Source organism: Parambassis ranga, chromosome 8, assembly GCF_900634625.1.
Source record: "Parambassis ranga chromosome 8, fParRan2.1, whole genome shotgun sequence".
NCBI lineage: Eukaryota > Metazoa > Chordata > Actinopteri > Ambassidae > Parambassis > Parambassis ranga.
This window is the reverse complement of record NC_041029.1, coordinates 18,479,929-18,496,621: the sequence shown is the minus strand read 5'-3', so window position 1 is coordinate 18,496,621 and position 16,693 is coordinate 18,479,929. Positions and strand designations below refer to the sequence as shown.

At 44.1% G+C, this 16,693-nt stretch overlaps 2 protein-coding genes across 2 annotated transcripts; one reads left to right on the top strand and one right to left on the bottom strand.

Moving 5' to 3' along the window:
• Nucleotides 1–1,442: 1,442 nt before the first annotated feature.
• Nucleotides 1,443–4,550, top strand: zbedx (zinc finger BED-type containing X). Its single transcript, XM_028411950.1, has 2 exons — nt 1,443–1,771; nt 2,438–4,550. The coding sequence occupies exons 1-2, from the start codon at nt 1,568–1,570 to the stop codon at nt 4,148–4,150; spliced, it is 1,917 nt and encodes a 638-aa protein (XP_028267751.1). The 5' UTR covers nt 1,443–1,567; the 3' UTR covers nt 4,151–4,550.
• Nucleotides 4,551–5,604: 1,054 nt separating this feature from the next.
• On the bottom strand, nt 5,605–8,525 carry aimp2 (aminoacyl tRNA synthetase complex interacting multifunctional protein 2). The gene is made up of 4 exons (XM_028413088.1): nt 8,239–8,525; nt 7,444–7,656; nt 6,958–7,192; nt 5,605–6,441 (listed from the first exon to the last, which is right to left on the bottom strand). Exons 1-4 carry the CDS (start codon nt 8,365–8,367, stop codon nt 6,053–6,055), a joined length of 966 nt encoding a protein of 321 aa, XP_028268889.1. The 5' UTR covers nt 8,368–8,525; the 3' UTR covers nt 5,605–6,052.
• Nucleotides 8,526–16,693: the final 8,168 nt, after the last annotated feature.

Below are 16,693 nucleotides of genomic sequence, written 5' to 3'. Positions count from 1 at the left end.
CTTCTGCCAACGAGGGCTACGTCAACAGGCTCTTAAGTGAGACCCCACCCTCATCAACTCGAACCAATAGAGGGGACGCGCTTTTGAATAAATACAGAAAAACTCTTAGTGGCATTATTTGCAATTGGAGCGCTCATTTTGTATGCACTTTGGACATGAATACTAAGTAACCGAGACATTTCAATGCAGTTCACTATTTATGGATATCAGCTCTAAACTCAGTGACAGCTGAGAAATACAGACAGACTTTAAACACAAGGGTCTTTGTCAAACATCAAAATCCCCGAGGAACAGACCATTCAAAAAGCAATTAGATGCTTGACGAACATTAATCACTCAGGTCTGTCAGCTGTAGAAAGGAGACCTGTTGCTCAGAACCAGAATTGTGTTTATTGCCATGTTAGTGAAAAGGTTTCACATCACTAGGAATCTGCCTTGGTGATGTGTTGCACACATGAAACATACAACCAGTAGCATATAATGGTCAGCTGTGATGCGACCTGCACGCCTCAGAGTCCAGGAGATGTACAGGTCACACTGTCTGTGCCTGCAGTGGCCCCTGCCTCCTCCATCACTGTGTGCACCAAAAATAAAATAGAAAATTGGAACCAGGAAGAATTGGATATACTAAACAAACCGGTTCCTCCTTGCTTCAGGCTTTTATCATGCAGACAAATTGGTATATTAAACAAACAAAAGGCATGTGAAATCCAGATTAAAGACATGCTGAATGCATCTCTGAGCCAGATGGAAGGGTTCATATCCGTTGGAGCATGCTGCTCGGATGGCTTAAACTGGGTAACAGCCTCATGCTTGTATATAAAACAAAGAAAACAAACTTCGGAAATCTGGACAGCAGAATATTTCACTTCTGATCTGACAAATTTACCGATCGAAGTCAGAAGAAACCAAAACAATTCAGGTCATATAACAAACCATTCACCAAACAAGGAACACAAGTACATTAAATACCAAAAAATGTCAAATGTTCAACTGCGACATTATCACCAATACAGCCAGCCAGCAACTTTTTACTTTATTGTTCATACAAGACAACATAAGCAACATAAAACCTTTATCTTTTTAATAGATGTATGTGTTGATTCTGCATTAATATATCTGTCTTTATGTGATTACATCATTGATGGTCTTTTAATGTTTTAATTAAATAAACATGTTTACTTCCGCTTCCTGGTGGCGGCGACTCTCTGTAACTTTGGAGAAATTGGATAAATGAGGAAAAGTGCTCTCCGCCAGTGTTAGTAAAACTTACAGGGGATCGACCGTGACGTCACAGAGCCAGTGCCCATGTCTGTTACACGCATGCGCATTGCTTCGCCCTGCTCATTTTAATCGGTACGGGCAGATCGCCTGTGCGCATGTACGGAAGTAAGCGGTGACGGCGTCGTCCACTCCTTCCTCGTTTCCTGAGCAACATCCGAACAAAGGCCTGCCCCTTTTTTTCATGAGGAGTTCTCTGCCGCCATCGTTACTTTACGTGTAATCACGATTACTAAATCGGATTACGATACTTTTATCATATTTCCAGAGGCTAATAACAGCAGACATGGCGTCCGAAATTGATGTGGATCCACACGAAACCAGCGGCGAGACTAAATCGGCCATTAATAGTTGGCGTTATCGCCACCATTTCACGTACAAGGCAGATCAAGGAAAAAATATCATCGTCCAGTGTAATCTGTGTTTGCCGAGGGTTAACCTGCTGTCCACATCGAAAACCTCCACATCAAACCTAAAGAAGCATTTAGACGTAAGTTCTAGAAAGTCCTGCACTGTAACGGTCTCCAGCACACCACACGTTAATGTTTGACAGTCACTGAATGAACAGCTACCCTCGTGATTGATATCGTTACATCCCAGCTGCATGCTGCCGCGGGCTCCTCCACGTCACTGAAAACCTGTTATTTTACATTTGTTTTATATTTCCCCTCAGTGCATATGCAAGTTTATAAAACTCCAAACATAACAAATGGTCTGTAGAGCAGACTGAAGCGAGGCGTCTGGACTTGTGGAGTTTTCTTGAAGACGTTTCTCTGCTCATCCAAGCAGCTTCATCAGCTCTAACTGTTGGTGGGAAACATGGTTTATATGTGGTTACAGACCTCAGTGGGTGGTCTGGGTAAAACTTACAAACAACAGCACTACATGTTTCTGTAAGTACCTGTGGTGATCTGGCTGCCTGGGCCAGGTCTGTCTAACAACTATGAGGCTGCCGGAGGGGGACTGGGTAACAGCCCTCGGTTCCAAACAGTTAGAGCTGATGAAGCTGCTTGGATGAGCAGAGAAACGTCTTCAAGAAAACTCCACAAGTCCAGACGCCTCGCTTCAATCTTCTCTAAGTGTTATGACCTGGATGACTGAGAATCTTCATCAACATAACAAACGGTACACCTCAGAGATCCCTTTGTCTTTCCAGAGAACACACTTGGGCTGTGATGCCAGGCCTGATGCCAGGAGGGGAAGAAAGAAGGAAGAGTACAACGGGGAGGAGAGCAGACACTTACAACTCAAAAAGCTCAAAGCAGAAATCATCTCCAAGTCCTTGACCCAGGCAAAGATAGATGAGCTGATCTTCAACTTCATTGTGGAAGACTGTCAGTCATTTTACGTGCTGGAGCAGCCTGGCTTCAAGAAGCTGATTGGGGGTTTAACTGATGGGCTCAAGTCCATGGACAGGGTGACCTTGTTTACCAAGGTGGACCAAGGTTTCTCTAAGATGCGGGAGGAGCTGATGACTAAGCTAAGCAACGTCCAATATGTGTGCACCACGGCTGACATCTGGACAGCCACCAGCAGAAGCTTCTTTGGAATGACCTGTCACTGGATTGATGCAGTTTCTTTGGAGAGGAAATCTGCTGCTCTGGGGTTTGCACGGCTGCAAGGCAGGATCACATATGACACCATAGCTGGCAGAATACATGACATACATGTGGCATACAATATTGAAAGCAAAGTTCAGACCACAGTTACTGACAATGGCAGCCCCTTCGTCAGTGTTTTCAGAGAGTTTGCGGTGGACAGCCAGGAAAACGATGATGACATTGGGTTCTATGAGAACGTGGGCTCCATTCTTGAGGGTGAGCCGGAGCAGGATATGCTCCTATTTCTGCCTACAGTACAGCGCTGTGCGTCACACACCCTGGAACAGATCGTTACTGAGGACTTTTGGCAGGCGGTGTCTCAGGGGCCCATGTGCCAGCTACATTACAGTGCAATGGCTAAAGTGTATGCCATATGGAGCAAATGCCACCATCTCCAGGTTGGGATGGACGCAGCAGAGGAGATAGGAAAGATGGCCCTTGTCGTCCCTGCCGTTATACGCTGGAATGTAGAGTTCTGTGCTGTGCAGAAGATCGTCTCCCTCACTGAGCGGGAGCTGACGGAGCTGTGCGCCCGCCTGGAGGTCCCACGCTTACAACCTGAAGAGATGGCCTTCCTGAAAGAATATGTGACTGTGTTCCACCCGCTTGCTTTTGCACTTGAACTTTTTCAAGCAGAACAGAAATGTTACCTGGGCCTGGTCATCCCAACTGTGCTCAGTCTTAAGAATAAGCTAGACGAGCAGAAAGACATGGCAAACTACTTTGGTGATGTCATCAATACAATTGTAATGGCTATTGATGTGAGGTTCCAGGAGCTCTTTTCCAGCACAGAAGCAAGGATTGCAACAGCGACAACTCCTCAGTTCCGCTTGTTCTGGATGGCTGCCTCTGAGAAGGAAGAAATGTGCTCCCTGCTGGCCACAGAGGCATCACAGATAGATCCATGCAGTGTAACTGAGGCAAATACAAGCCGCAATCCGTCCACCATTGAATCTGAGGATGACTTCTTCAGCTATGGGTCCCCGAAGCCAGCCACGCAGATGCAGCAACGGGGAGTGATGGAGGAGATTCGCAAGTACGTTGAAGGAACAGGAAAGAGCCTCGAGTGCCTGCAGGATTTCCCCCGGGTGAAGCAGCTCTTCCTCAAATACAACACCACCCTGCCGTCCACGGCCCCCGTTCAGCGCCTCTTCAGTCAGAAAGGCAACCTGGTCACGTCGCAGAGAAACTTTCTGACCGATGACTACTTCGAGCGCATTCAGCTTTTGAGATACAACAGCAACGTGTGCCCTTTGTTCACTGAGTGAACTCTTTCTTGATTCACTCTCAGCCTTTTAAGTGATGTAGAATCAAACTATTATGATATTGTGCTAAAACCACGACAAGAAAACCCAGAGTACTATCTGATATTAGGCACTTTATTTTACGTTTTCTAAAATCCCTCTACTACCTGTTTGATTGGCATGTATTCCCCACTCCAGAATAACCTGCTGAAATTATCTGACAATCATAAACAATGACATTGGGCCTGAATAGACTGATGAGGCATCTGTCTGTGCTGTTGTTGTGATTTGAAGTAGCCACAGGGTTAAGCTGAAGTGATGTGTGTCTTTCAGTTATGCTCGTCTGTTTTTTCTACAGCTGTTCGGTGAGACTGTTTCTCCTGTCTGTTCATTTTATAATATATAAAAAAGCCAAGAGACCTTATTTTTGTTCATGTCTGTCCTTCCTCCCCATGAAGTCAGGAGTAATTAGATTAGTGATGGGATAGGATGTGCATGCAGTCCTGACTGCATCAGCAGCCACTGACTGCTGTTTGAAAGGTGTCTGTGTGTGTTTGTGTGTAGGATGGAGAGTGAAGTGCCAGAATTCCATTGCAAGCCTGAGTCCCATGTGCATTACTTGCCATGTGCCCAGATGTCAGTGACGAGCTTTCATCTTGTCAGACAGCTGCCTGGAGACCAACGGAAGGCTGTCAGAGAATACAAACACACATTGATGCACGGGCTGTCTGGATCCGAGCTGTCCAGAAAAATGACGTTTGTGAAAATGTAAAACCGACCCAGAGAGCGCATGAAAAACCCAGGGGGTCACTGCTGCTTCTCTTCATTTTCATCTGTCTCTAAAGAGGAGTGCAGTATATTCTACTTAACTGATTCTTCTCTAAGGTTTCAGGGATCTACAGACACACAAACCTTACTGGCAGTTTGCTCCATGTGAGACTGAAGCGGGATTCAATGGTAAGAAAAAAAAAACCAGCCTGAACAACTGGAAATGAACATGTTAAACTTCTGCAGGTGAAGGATTGCTTGACTGTGTTCACATTTGCAATATTCAACCTATATTCAAGTTTGCAATTTCTACTTTTTCCCTAGATTAAAAAAGCATTTACTGAACTGATATTTAAAAACCCTGATCAATACAGGATGTTTGAAGACAAGTAACAGCACCGCTTAGTGTCTTGTTTAAAGGTGTGACTAATAACTTATCACACTCTGAATCTTGTTTCTTTGTAATTTAGCAGATGATTTTGCTAAATGTTGTTTAGTAGTACAACTGATAACTACACAATTCTCCCAAGCAGTGTGATTATGAGCCTGATAGACACAGAGGTCAGATCTCTCCGACTCTGGATAAAATCAAAAGCTGGAATTTATCCTAACCTGATAAGCAATCAATCCTGCCATCTGTTGGCTGCAGATGTGAACTACAGTAAATGACACTTGCTAGGTTGTCTAAGATAAGGAGCCAAAATTCAAAGTCTGATCCAAAGTTTTAATGATTTCAGAAAAACAAATGGTACAAAGTATTACTTCTGAAAACACCCAGTAATACCCATCACCACACAGTTACACAGGTTCAGAGCAGGATCGTGTTAGGCACAGAGTGGGTGAAATGTGTCAGTGTGTTTGTCGACCTCTGTCAGTATCACAATTTATCACCAAGCCGTAAAGTCTTCTCATGCTTCCTCCCGTACACAACAGGAACGCTTTAAGTTTTATGGGTACGCTTTATTATCTCTGTTATATTAAAACAACAGGGTAAGGACAAATTAGCAGTCAGCCACAGTGCTGCTTCTGAGTCTTCTTCAGTTTACTGTCAGTAAGGAGTGTAGCATCAGAAGGTGTTCCTGCCATGGCCGGGATATTTTATTATTCTAAAGCCCGTCTCTCACTTTGCCTTCGGCGTCTGGTCCCAGGAGTGCCTCGTCACTGCAGAAGTAACTTGGCGGGGCCAAAGTGGCCCAGGTTCTCACAGGACTTGATCCAGCGTTGAACGTTGGCGGGAGCAGAGGAAGTGGAGCCTCTTACCAGGATGCAGCAGTAGCAGGCAATATCAGCCAAGGAGAATTCTGGACCACACAGCCAGGGGCTCCGGCCCAAAGCAGAGTTGAAGGCCCGCAGGACGGCAGCTTGCTCCTTGGCACCGCCTTCTGCAAGCTGGAAGAAAGCGGTGTCCACCCAGCTGTCCACCAGCGTGGCTTGAGCAGGGTCACTGGGGTAGGGAGTCAGCAGCTTGAAGAGGAAGCGCGCTACATTGGCCTCGCCCTCAACGGGACACATGCTCTGCACACTGAACTTCATCTGCAGTTTGGGAACTGTGGAGAGGGCAGAGAGATATATTCCATATAGGTAATTTAACAACATTAAAAAGTGTATTTTGATCATTTAATTACTAACATTAGGAACAACAGTATAGTAGCAGAACACCTACTCAACTGGCTTTGCATTTGTTACTGTTTGTTGTGATTCCTTTGACATGCTAATTAGCTCTATAATATCTGAAAAGTAGCAGGCCGCCCACACACTTTAAGACGCAGGAAATTCCATTGAAAGTAAACTGCACAGTCAGTCTATTCTGATCTTTCACCAGCTTTCAGCGTGGTCTTTGCTTTACATTTATTTAGGGCGATCATAATCTAGTTTTGATATATATACACTTTGAGTTCTGTGTGTCAGTCTATTCATATTTTAGTCATTTTGAAAAGACAAACATTAAAAGTGTGTCTGTTTTTTTATAGTACAAACTGGATTATTATGATAACATGACAGTCCTGAAATCTTTGTAGTGTGGCTTAATAACAGTGCGTGACTATGAGTTCCTGTAATCTCACCATCTTTCCATATCAGGGTGAAGCCCAGCTGGAACAGGTGGCGGGCGTAGCTGTCTGCATGTCGAGGGCCAAGGCAGGACAAGAGCTGTGGTGGCACACTGGAAACTGAGGAGTGGACATGGACGGTGGAGAGCACCCTGTACCGCTGACACAGCAGGCTGTGGAGCACCAGCAGGGTCAGGGGTGGCTGTGCCGGGTTGGCATTTATGACGATGTCACGGAGAGCACCGAGATCCTGGAAACATAAAACAGGTAAGCACTGTATTACATTTATCTGCCGTTAGCTGCATCATGCACTGTCGGCAGGACCACATGCTCATACCTGCTTCAAGACATATTCATAGGTGCATAGGTTATACAGGACACCATGGTATTAACTGGCAATGACATCAGACAAACACATGCTGCTGCTACCAAAGGAAAACCAGTATAACTAAGTGTAGTTGTAGCAGTTACAGACTGCAGTGACAGTCATCAGTTCCACACCTTGCCCAGCAGTGTGTCCAGGTCTGTGGTGCCTCTGAATGCTGTGGAGCTTTGGGAGGAGAGGCTGCTGCTGACTGTCAGGTCCAAATCTGCATCTGGGGTTAATATGGTCTTGGCCAGGCCGTCCACCACTGCTTTCATCTCATACAGTTTTCTCATGATCTCATCCTGCCGGGCCTCCAAGGCTTTGACGGCTGGGTCCAGCTCACCATTCTGCAGTGACAGGGAGAAATGCAGAGTCTGGCTTTACTCTTCAAAAGAGCATCACAGTTCTCAACACATGCTGTCAGTCCACGCTTCAAACCACTTTACAAAACAAACATTTGGCATGTGCCATGCATAAAATATCCAAAATATTTAACAACAATGGTCGACAAAGGCTTTAAAATGAAAAATAATTCAAAAAACTGGTGTGCTCATAGTGTTTGTGTATAAGTAAGTAAGTAAAAGTATTTGTAACACAGTGATAACTATGGCTGATAATGATATTATAGTGTTATTCTGTCATATGTTTTAATAATCTTCCAATGATGCAGCGGGGACTTATAATAATTGTTGCATCAGCCAGAATTCAGATTGTCCTGTCAAGCTACGTTAGCTAGCTAGCTAGCTAGCTCCGGCTAAACACAGATCCGATCAGACACGCGCTGCTGTCGATGCGTGACCAAACAAAAACAAACTGCGACCTGGAGACAAACTGGAGACAAGCTGGAGACAAGCTGGAGACAAGCTGGAGACAAGCTGGAGACAAACTGGAGACACCTGCCGTGTGGAAGTGAAGTTAGTCCCAGTTACCTGCAGCGCGTGCTCGGCGGTGCAGCTGTTCCCCTGCTGCGCGTGGACATTTGGTAACTTGTACATGCAGGCTGGCAGATCGAGCTTTACGTCACCCCCACAGACCGGCTTCACCTGGTACATGGACATGATGGAGGGCGGGTGAAGCACTGGCGACAGACAAACGACTAAAAAAGAAAAACTCAAATCCCCGGACACAGAAATATGGCTGTGAATGTTGACAGGCAGCAGCAGCAGCGACAGCGGCTACCACAGAGCAGAGTCACACCGGAAGAGGCCTCGGTGATGTCACATCCGGTGAAAGTACCCACAAATAAAAGCCCATTTATTAGTTTGACTGCTGCTAGGCAACAATCGAACTCTTTCTTCTTCTTCTTCTTCTTCTGTAGGTTTTGTGGCGCACATTCAAAGCACACAGCCCGAGCTTCTTATAGTCTGATGGTCTCATTCCAGCCTCAGACCTTTCATATGGTTTATTCACAGGCTGTTCTTTCTGTTAAACTCAGAAGAGACCTCAAAAATCACTTCATCTTTAATCCCCTGCCATTTGAAGACGGTGCTGAATTTCCAAATTGTGTATACAAGTTTTGAAGACCAAGATGTTTGAAGTATTTTAAGCTTTCAATGGTTTCTCTAGGTTGAAATTTGTAGGAGAGCATTTTGCAGAAGACATGATTTGAAGGGCTCTCTCATTGACTCCCATGTTAATTTGAGGGTGGAAAATGTTTAATATTTTGAATATAATATTTGTAATTATTATTGATAATTACAAATATTGCTTTGCTTTGCAGCAATCAAACTAATAACTAGAAAAGGGCAAACTGGAGACATCTGCCGCGTGGAAGTGAAGTTAGTCCCAGTTACCTGTGCGTCTTCGGCGGTGCAGCTGTTCCCCTGCTGCGCGTGGATATTTGGTAACTTGTACATGCAGGTTGGCAGATCAATCTTTATGTCACCCCCACAGACTGGCTTCACCCGGTACATGGGCTTGATGGAGGGCGGGTTAAGCACTGGCAAGAGACACTAAAAAGGGCACAGACAAAGGGCATTTCCTGAAGCAAGTTGGATTGCTGCAGCTGAAGCATGGCTTTGATGTTAATGATTGCTCTGAACTGCTGGAGAATCAGAGCAATCCAGAGCTTTGTGTGCCTCTGTGTGTCAGCCTGTCACCATGGTAACAGCAGAGGGGACCTCAAAAACCACTCCAACTTTGAGAGCCTGGGGAACCCAGAGCCCAGAAACGATTCAGAATTAGAAAAGTCTGAATAACGGTTTGAAAGAGCAGCATCTAATGAGCGTTTTAAGACTAAACTGGAGTCTGTAGCTTGAAATTTGTAGGAGGAGATACATTTGGCAGATGACACCGAAATTGCTTAATATTTTAAAAACTATGATTTTTTGAGAAAGCATTTTGATAGTTGAATGGCTGAAATCGGTCAATGTATGCTGAAGATACGCTGCAACAAAAAAGAAGACTGACTCCTGTGATTCTTTGATGACTGACTCCTGTCTGCAGCACTTTGGTCAACGAAAGTTGTTTTTATAAATGTGCTTTATAAATAAACTTGACTTGACTTGACCTTATTTTATCTTATTTACCTTATTTTTATCTTATTTCCTGTTAATTATTATACATTTTATGTAGAGCTGCAGTTAGGGGCAGAAGATAAACATTCAGGTTGCCACGGATACAGGAAAACATTGGCAATCAAAGTCTTTGATTGTACATCACATTGTTGCCTAGCAGCAATCAAACTAAATATGACTACAAATATGGCTGCTTTGTGTGTCAGCCTGTCACCATGGTAACAACCTGAATGTTTATCAGAACTGCAGCTCTCTCTCCGTCCCCTCCTAATGTTTCCTATGTAAAAACCCTTTGAACAACTAAAAAATAAGGACACTGTGAGAATCACAAGAAATTGATCTACAACAGGGTATATATACGTCTTCAGCAGTGTCTCTTTCATATCTTCCTAATATTAAAATATTTTCTACTTTTCAAAATAAGAGCTTTTTTTTAATTCTTAACTGTGTTTCAGCAAATCAAATTCAGATTGCAGATTCCCCAATTCAGAGCAATCCTTCACATCAGCGTTCAAAGCTTCAGCTGCAGCAGTCAGACTTGCATTTTCTTCAGGAAATGCTTTTCTGGTTAGTTTGATTGCTGCTAGGCCTGAAAAAATCCTAGAAAATGTCTGTAAAACAGTCATTTTTAGTAGGATTGTTCTTATATTTGAACTGGAAGTAGGAAACGTGGTATACTTTTCATTCATAATGTTATTTAGTCCACGACACTTATGCAGCTAACAGATAACCTTATTTTCACGTAAAAAAATGTAGGCGAGGCAAGATTTCTGTGTGTTTAAACCTCACTATCTATGTACCAGTTACAGTCAACATGAAATCAGACACTTTTGTGTGCTCCAAAGGATCTAAGAACAGGATTTAATCAAATCTTTGACAGGCGTTTTTGGAAATAGAACCTGTGTACGTAAAAGGTTAAAGCCCGTTTAGCCTATTTATTTATTTATTTATTGTTTTCTGTAGTAGAGAATCCATCAAATACACTTGTTTCACAAAATGGCCTTTTGGTGAAACATGTCTGTATTGAAACGTCTCATTTATTGTGGAATTACACTAGAGGGCGCCACTGCACAAGTTCTCATTCAATCCTTGCATATCCATTGCAGGAGAAGAGAAGCCAATAGAGGAGTTCCTATGTAAACTTAAGCCAGAATGTCAGATAATCATGCAAACATTAGAAGTAGGCTGTTACCTATATCAAACTGAATGAAATGTATCAAGGTGCAGGAAGGCTTTGAGAGTGCACAGACACTTTTATTGATCAGATGTAACTTTTTAAATGTTTCTTCATCAACCAACTTTGTTTGGTGTAAGAGGAAATATATGGTGAGCAAGAGAGTTCGAGCTTAAGAAGATGCAAGCAAAACAAGCAAATGAACAAGTCCTAGCCACATTCATTACATTTTTGGGGGTTCCTTGCACACACAGCACACCGTCAGTTACTATTTGCAGCATGCCTGTATTTGCTTATGTGGTTGATATTGGCAAGCCATTTTATTTATATCCCAGCCTAATAGTAATAGAGTAAAAGTATTTTGACTAAATGTAACAACATTTTCCTCACAGAAATAAGGGACATGTTTACAAGTGTCGTGGCTTCTTTCCATGAGAGTATGTCTGATTGCAGTGGTGTTTTTTTTCTGTTTCACCTGACATCAACAACATTGGTTTCAAATATGCATTTCAGCTTTATTACTACAGCAGCCGACCTGCAACACCGATCAAAATCAATGACTTCAGTCTAGCTGGTGTTACTCAATCACAAGTGATCTTTGACTCAATCAAATCTAGCAATACAATCCGTTTCCAGGAAGAGGTTTGAAAGGCTGTGGCTCCAGATGACCTCATGCCTCTGCTCTGCTGTCACCTTCTCCTCTGTCACCTCTCTGTCAGAAGATTGGGCTTAGTACTGTTTCATGCTGTGGCCGCATCCTTTCCTACTTATCCACTGTAGCCGGAGAGTGTTAATGAAAAATTGCGCAATTGAGGTTAATGTTGCCACTGCTTGGGAATCCTGAATAATTCACTGTTTGCTGACATTTGCCAAGACACAGAAGGATGGAGGAGTTGGAGGTGATGGTGGTGGGGTGTTGAGGCCAACCTGGCAGGTCTGCTGAGGTAATAGTCGGATCTGATGGCCAGTAAGACCTAAACTAGAAACTGAGACTGCACTGCAGGGGGAGCTGAAACCTGACAGTTCACAGCATTTCTTTAAGTCATGTAGAACAAGGGAGTCTGTCAAGCTGTAGGGTACAGGCGTGAGGGTGCTACCTTACACAGGTTCAGTCTTACTGGGTTGCTGACACAGTTAAACAGCTTGTGAACTGAGACGGAAGGCAGTGAATACTTGGCTGTGCTTACAGTAGCAGGGTTAGAACACAACAGGGCGAAATAATATGAATAACTAGACTGTTCAAGTTACATAAAATGCAGTAGGATTACTGCTGTTTCAAACCATTATGGAGCACTGAAGGCTTTATGAAAAAGGAAAGTTTTTAGCTTAGATTTAATTATGGTCCGAGTCAGGGCTTGTCTAACATCATACAGAAGGTTATTCCAGGTCTTTCCTGCATGGAACTGAAGTACCGCTTCCCCATGTTACTCTTGGGATGAGCAGCAGGCCTGTCCCTGATGTCCTTAGGGTCATATGGCAGAAACAGAATTTCAAAGTCAGAATTTTATCTGGGTGCTGATTAGCAACGTTTGTAAGGTCAAGTTTTTAAGAAACAGGCAGCTGACGTTGGCAATACCTTTAGGCGGTAGAAAACCAGGAAGTTATGGATGTAATGAGGCAAATTTAAAGGAGAATTATCTCTGAGTCCATGATGATGTCTGGACTTACATGACTCTTAGTTTTCAAAGAGAGGGAGGCGAGGTGAGAGGTGAAGGGCTGCTCCACACTTTCATGACCAGCTTTATCCAAATGTGTCCCTAAATGTATACGGGTGACCAAATTCTTCCTAGACAGTTTGCCTCCATTATTCAGCTAGTCAAATTGAGTTTGTCCTAGATGACACTTGCCATCTTATCTGATGGCTTATCTGTGCCTTCTCATTTGGAAAAGTCTGCAAAGTACCCGTCTACCTCTTCATGACAGCCATTACTCAGTCTGTGGCTGCGTCAGCACAGCTGCTCCGGAGTGTAAAGCAGGGTGTGGCTTCTAGGTCAAATTGCAAACTTGCATTAGTTACTAGTTAATGGACAGCTCGAATTATATTTGAAAACCTATCAATTAGCGTCGATGTAAACAATAGGCTCAGGCCAGGGTGAGAATAGATTTCAAACAAGTCGCCTTCCACGGAATGACCATTGATATGTCCATGGCCTGCCTATCATTCATTAATGAAGGGAAGCTGCACACAGACATCGTACTGTAAGTAGAGGCTCCGGACTAAGGCTTGTTGGGGAACAGAGGCAGTGCTGTCATCCCCTGCATTATGGATAGAGTTCCTGCACAGAGCTCACAAAGCCCATTCAGTCATCCTAACACGGCAGTTAAATCTTTCAGGACGTTCCTCCCTCTTCAGACTATCATGTAGCAACATCACCAATACCGTTAGACTCCAAAAGACTGGGAATGAGTTCAAATATGATCGGCGTCCATCACAGTGTGGCCCCTGGACGTCCAGTCCTCTCTGGGTTTGACCGAGCACATCACTTTGTTATCAGTTGAAGATGGGGTCCACATTAAAGTTTCACACAGACTTAATCAGTAAGGTGAGCCTGACACTCCTTTCTTGATATGAGTTTTTGGTGACAATGAAGGCAGGGCATCAATTATTGAGGTGCCATACAGACAAGCAGGCTGGGGCTGTGTGTCCATCCCTGAGGGCTAATCTTCACATACTGCGTGACGCAGTCGTTCCAGTCACACAAAATGACGTTCGCTCGTTATTTCATGACTGTTTATCTTTTCTTTGGCACCTAATGCTTCTACTGAATTCAGCCCAATTAACATTTCCCATTTACAGTGTTTTGTTTTAAAAGTATACTAACATTTAAACAAGCTTTAAATTTAAATATGTTTTATGTGTTCAGCTGATGAAGCTGTCATTTAAGGGCAGTATTGTGAAATTACAAATAATTATCAAATACAACGTCCTCTGCAGTTTCCTGCAGTTTCACTTTTCCTTTTCGAGACGCGGAGCTGCAGCCCCTGTCTTTATATACAGGTAATCTGCTTGTCACGTTATCTTGTACCACTGTCCCACACCAGCACATCCAGCAGTTAGTGTCAACCTGTTGGCTCACATTTCCTTCCTGTTTACCACTCGCAGGCTCCTGACCCACAGGGGTCACAGCTCCATTGTGTGTCCCCTGGCTTGTGTTACCTACTGGCTTCCCCAACCTTGTCCCGCTTTCATCCATGTAGTCTGCCCCCACTCTGCCCCTGTGCTCATTCCTCCTCCACCACCCCGTGTCTGCACAGATGAAGATCAGAAACAGATAACAGCAGACGGATACATAATAATGTAATTAGTCCTGTCTCTCTGAGAGTTTGTGTCTTGCCTGTACAGTACAGCGTATGCATAAGCACATTTTAGGTTTAATTATGTGTTAAGAATTAATATCTAAGTGAGGAATAGCTGAGGAATGAGGAATGGCCTTAGTTTTCTCAGGTGGTAAAGCTGCACACTCTTAGGGCAGCAGTGGCTCAGTGGTAGAGCAGGGTTGTCCAATAACCGGAAGGTTGTTGGTTCAATCCCAACTCCTCCCTAGTCACTGTTGTGTGTCCTTGGGCAAGGCACTTTACCTGCATAGCCTCCAGTGTACTCACTGGTGGAGCTCTTTGCTGGGCTGCCTGAAGCAATTTCCCCATCGTGGGACTAATAAAGGTTTCTTTCTTCTTTCTTCTTTCTTCTTTCTTCTTCTTCTGGGAAGAAGTCTGTAGATTCTGTTGTCAGTGAACTTTTGAAAGTCTCAAGGATAATGAGGACTGATGGCTCACCTTCACTGATGTGTCTACTTGTGGCCTTGTGTCGTCATATAGTAAAGTCTAAGTGTGTATGCAGTTCTTTCATGTGCATTTTTAACTTTCAGGATCTGAATGGCTGAGCAGATACTTAACTGTAAAGAATTACTGACCTCACTTTATTTGACGATGACATTTCAAAATGAAAAAGTACCACACAGGTATATATGGGCCCAGCAAAGGAAGGAGAAGTTCTTAAATCAACCGAGTCAAGCAGCATTTGTGACCATGACCTCATCCTAATTCCAGGGTATGCCCCAAACACTGTAGTTCTGAGTAGCAGGTGTCTGCTGTAATAGCCAGGTTCTCCCTGTAATATGCAGATAATTAAAACGACACTAAAGTGGAAGCTCGGAAAAAACTCATCTTGATGCTACTCTGTATTTTGGCACTGCCTGTGGGTGTGCAGTGAGGTGGTTGTTAATGTTAATCCCAGGAATCCTGTAAGTGCAGAGAATGAGTGCTATTTAAAGTCTGCTGGTGTTGGGAGATGGTCGACTGTCTGAGAAAGTGTAGTGTACGCTGTGTTCTGAACAAACTCACATAGACTTAATAGAGAAAAATGACAAACGACAAAGGAACTAGTGGTGGATCTGAGGAGACCAAAAGGCTCCAGGTACCCCTACCAACATCAAAGGGGTCAGTGTGGAGGAGTACGAGTACTTGGGGGTGTACTTGGACCTTGGACTGGTGCAAGAACGTGGACACTGTCTACAGGAGGGCCAGAGTCGCCTCTACTTTCTGAAGCAGCTGAGGTCCTTCAACATCTGCAGGACGATGCTGAGGATGTTCTCTGAGTCTGTGGAGCCATCATGTATGCTGGTGTCTGCTGGGGCAGCAGTCTGAGGGTGAGGGACATCAACAGACACAACAGAACCTTCAGGAAGGCGGCCATGTTGGGAGAGGACCTGGACTCTCTGACAGAGGTGTCTGAGAGGAGGACGTGGTCCAAAGTAAAGACCATACTGGACTGTCCCTCTCACCCACTCCACACTGTGCTGACCAGCTACAGGAGCTCGTTCAGCAACAGACTCTGACTCCCACGATGCACCACTGAGAGACACAGGAAGTCATTCCTGCCTGTCTCAGTCAAACTACTGAACTCTGAACTGTAACAGTCACTCAGACACTGTACATGGGTAATACACACCTGCGTGTTCTTTATATCATGCTCTTTACTATGTAAAGGTGTGAAACCCAGGGATTCAGAGGTTACTTAGATTAGTTTCAGCTTTATGCCATGTGCCATGGGACTCTTCTGTAACCTGTCTGTAACAAAAAGAATCCCCCCCCCCCCCGAGGATAAATAAAGGAACTCTGACTCTGAGGCTCTCATGAGTGTTGTGTACGTTTTAGTGCAGATTTAAAATGTGTGTGTTTGCATGGTTTGCCCCCTGAGTCTGATTCCATATTTAATTTTTGCAAATGCATTGGTTTTTCTGTGTGTGTTTTATTTCCCAGGCCCGAGCGGCACCGAGGTTCAGCTGGGTTTATTTACAAAGCTGAGGTCAGGTGTCACTCGATCCAACCACAGTGACATTCAGGTGGTCATCAAGGTCACCTCCCCTCTAATACTTTCTACCTACACACACAGAGTCCGAAGCCCTGTGTTTGTCTCACCTCTTTTACCTGACACTGTCTGACATTCAATCTCATTTACCACTGTGCTGGATAAGGGTAAGTGAAGATTTAAGGACACTCCAGAACTGTAAAGGAACCTTTGTGTGTCTGTGTGTGTGTATACAAGTCCCCTTTGCATTAATCAGACCATTACTTTGTGCAATGCACTTTAAAATCTGATCTAATATTTGAGCTGTCCTGGTCTGGTAGAGCAGCACTCAGACTACATTTAGGTAAACACTTGAACAATAGACCGTACCACATGACATGGGTTTT

What these genes read in the sequence shown, in the direction of transcription:
- zbedx (XM_028411950.1), top strand. Translation starts at nt 1,568, where the DNA reads ATGGCGTCCGAAATTGATGTGGATCCACACGAAACCAGCGGCGAGACT. An exon ending in ACCTAAAGAAGCATTTAGAC is followed by an intron (nt 1,772 to 2,437) that starts GTAAGTTCTAGA and finishes TTGTCTTTCCAG; the next exon opens with AGAACACACTTGGGCTGTGA.
- aimp2 (XM_028413088.1), bottom strand. Translation starts at nt 8,367, where the DNA reads ATGTCCATGTACCAGGTGAAGCCGGTCTGTGGGGGTGACGTAAAGCTC. An exon ending in TGGACACACTGCTGGGCAAG is followed by an intron (nt 7,193 to 7,443) that starts GTGTGGAACTGA and finishes TTATGTTTCCAG; the next exon opens with GATCTCGGTGCTCTCCGTGA. An exon ending in CACCCTGATATGGAAAGATG is followed by an intron (nt 6,442 to 6,957) that starts GTGAGATTACAG and finishes CCCTCTCCACAG; the next exon opens with TTCCCAAACTGCAGATGAAG.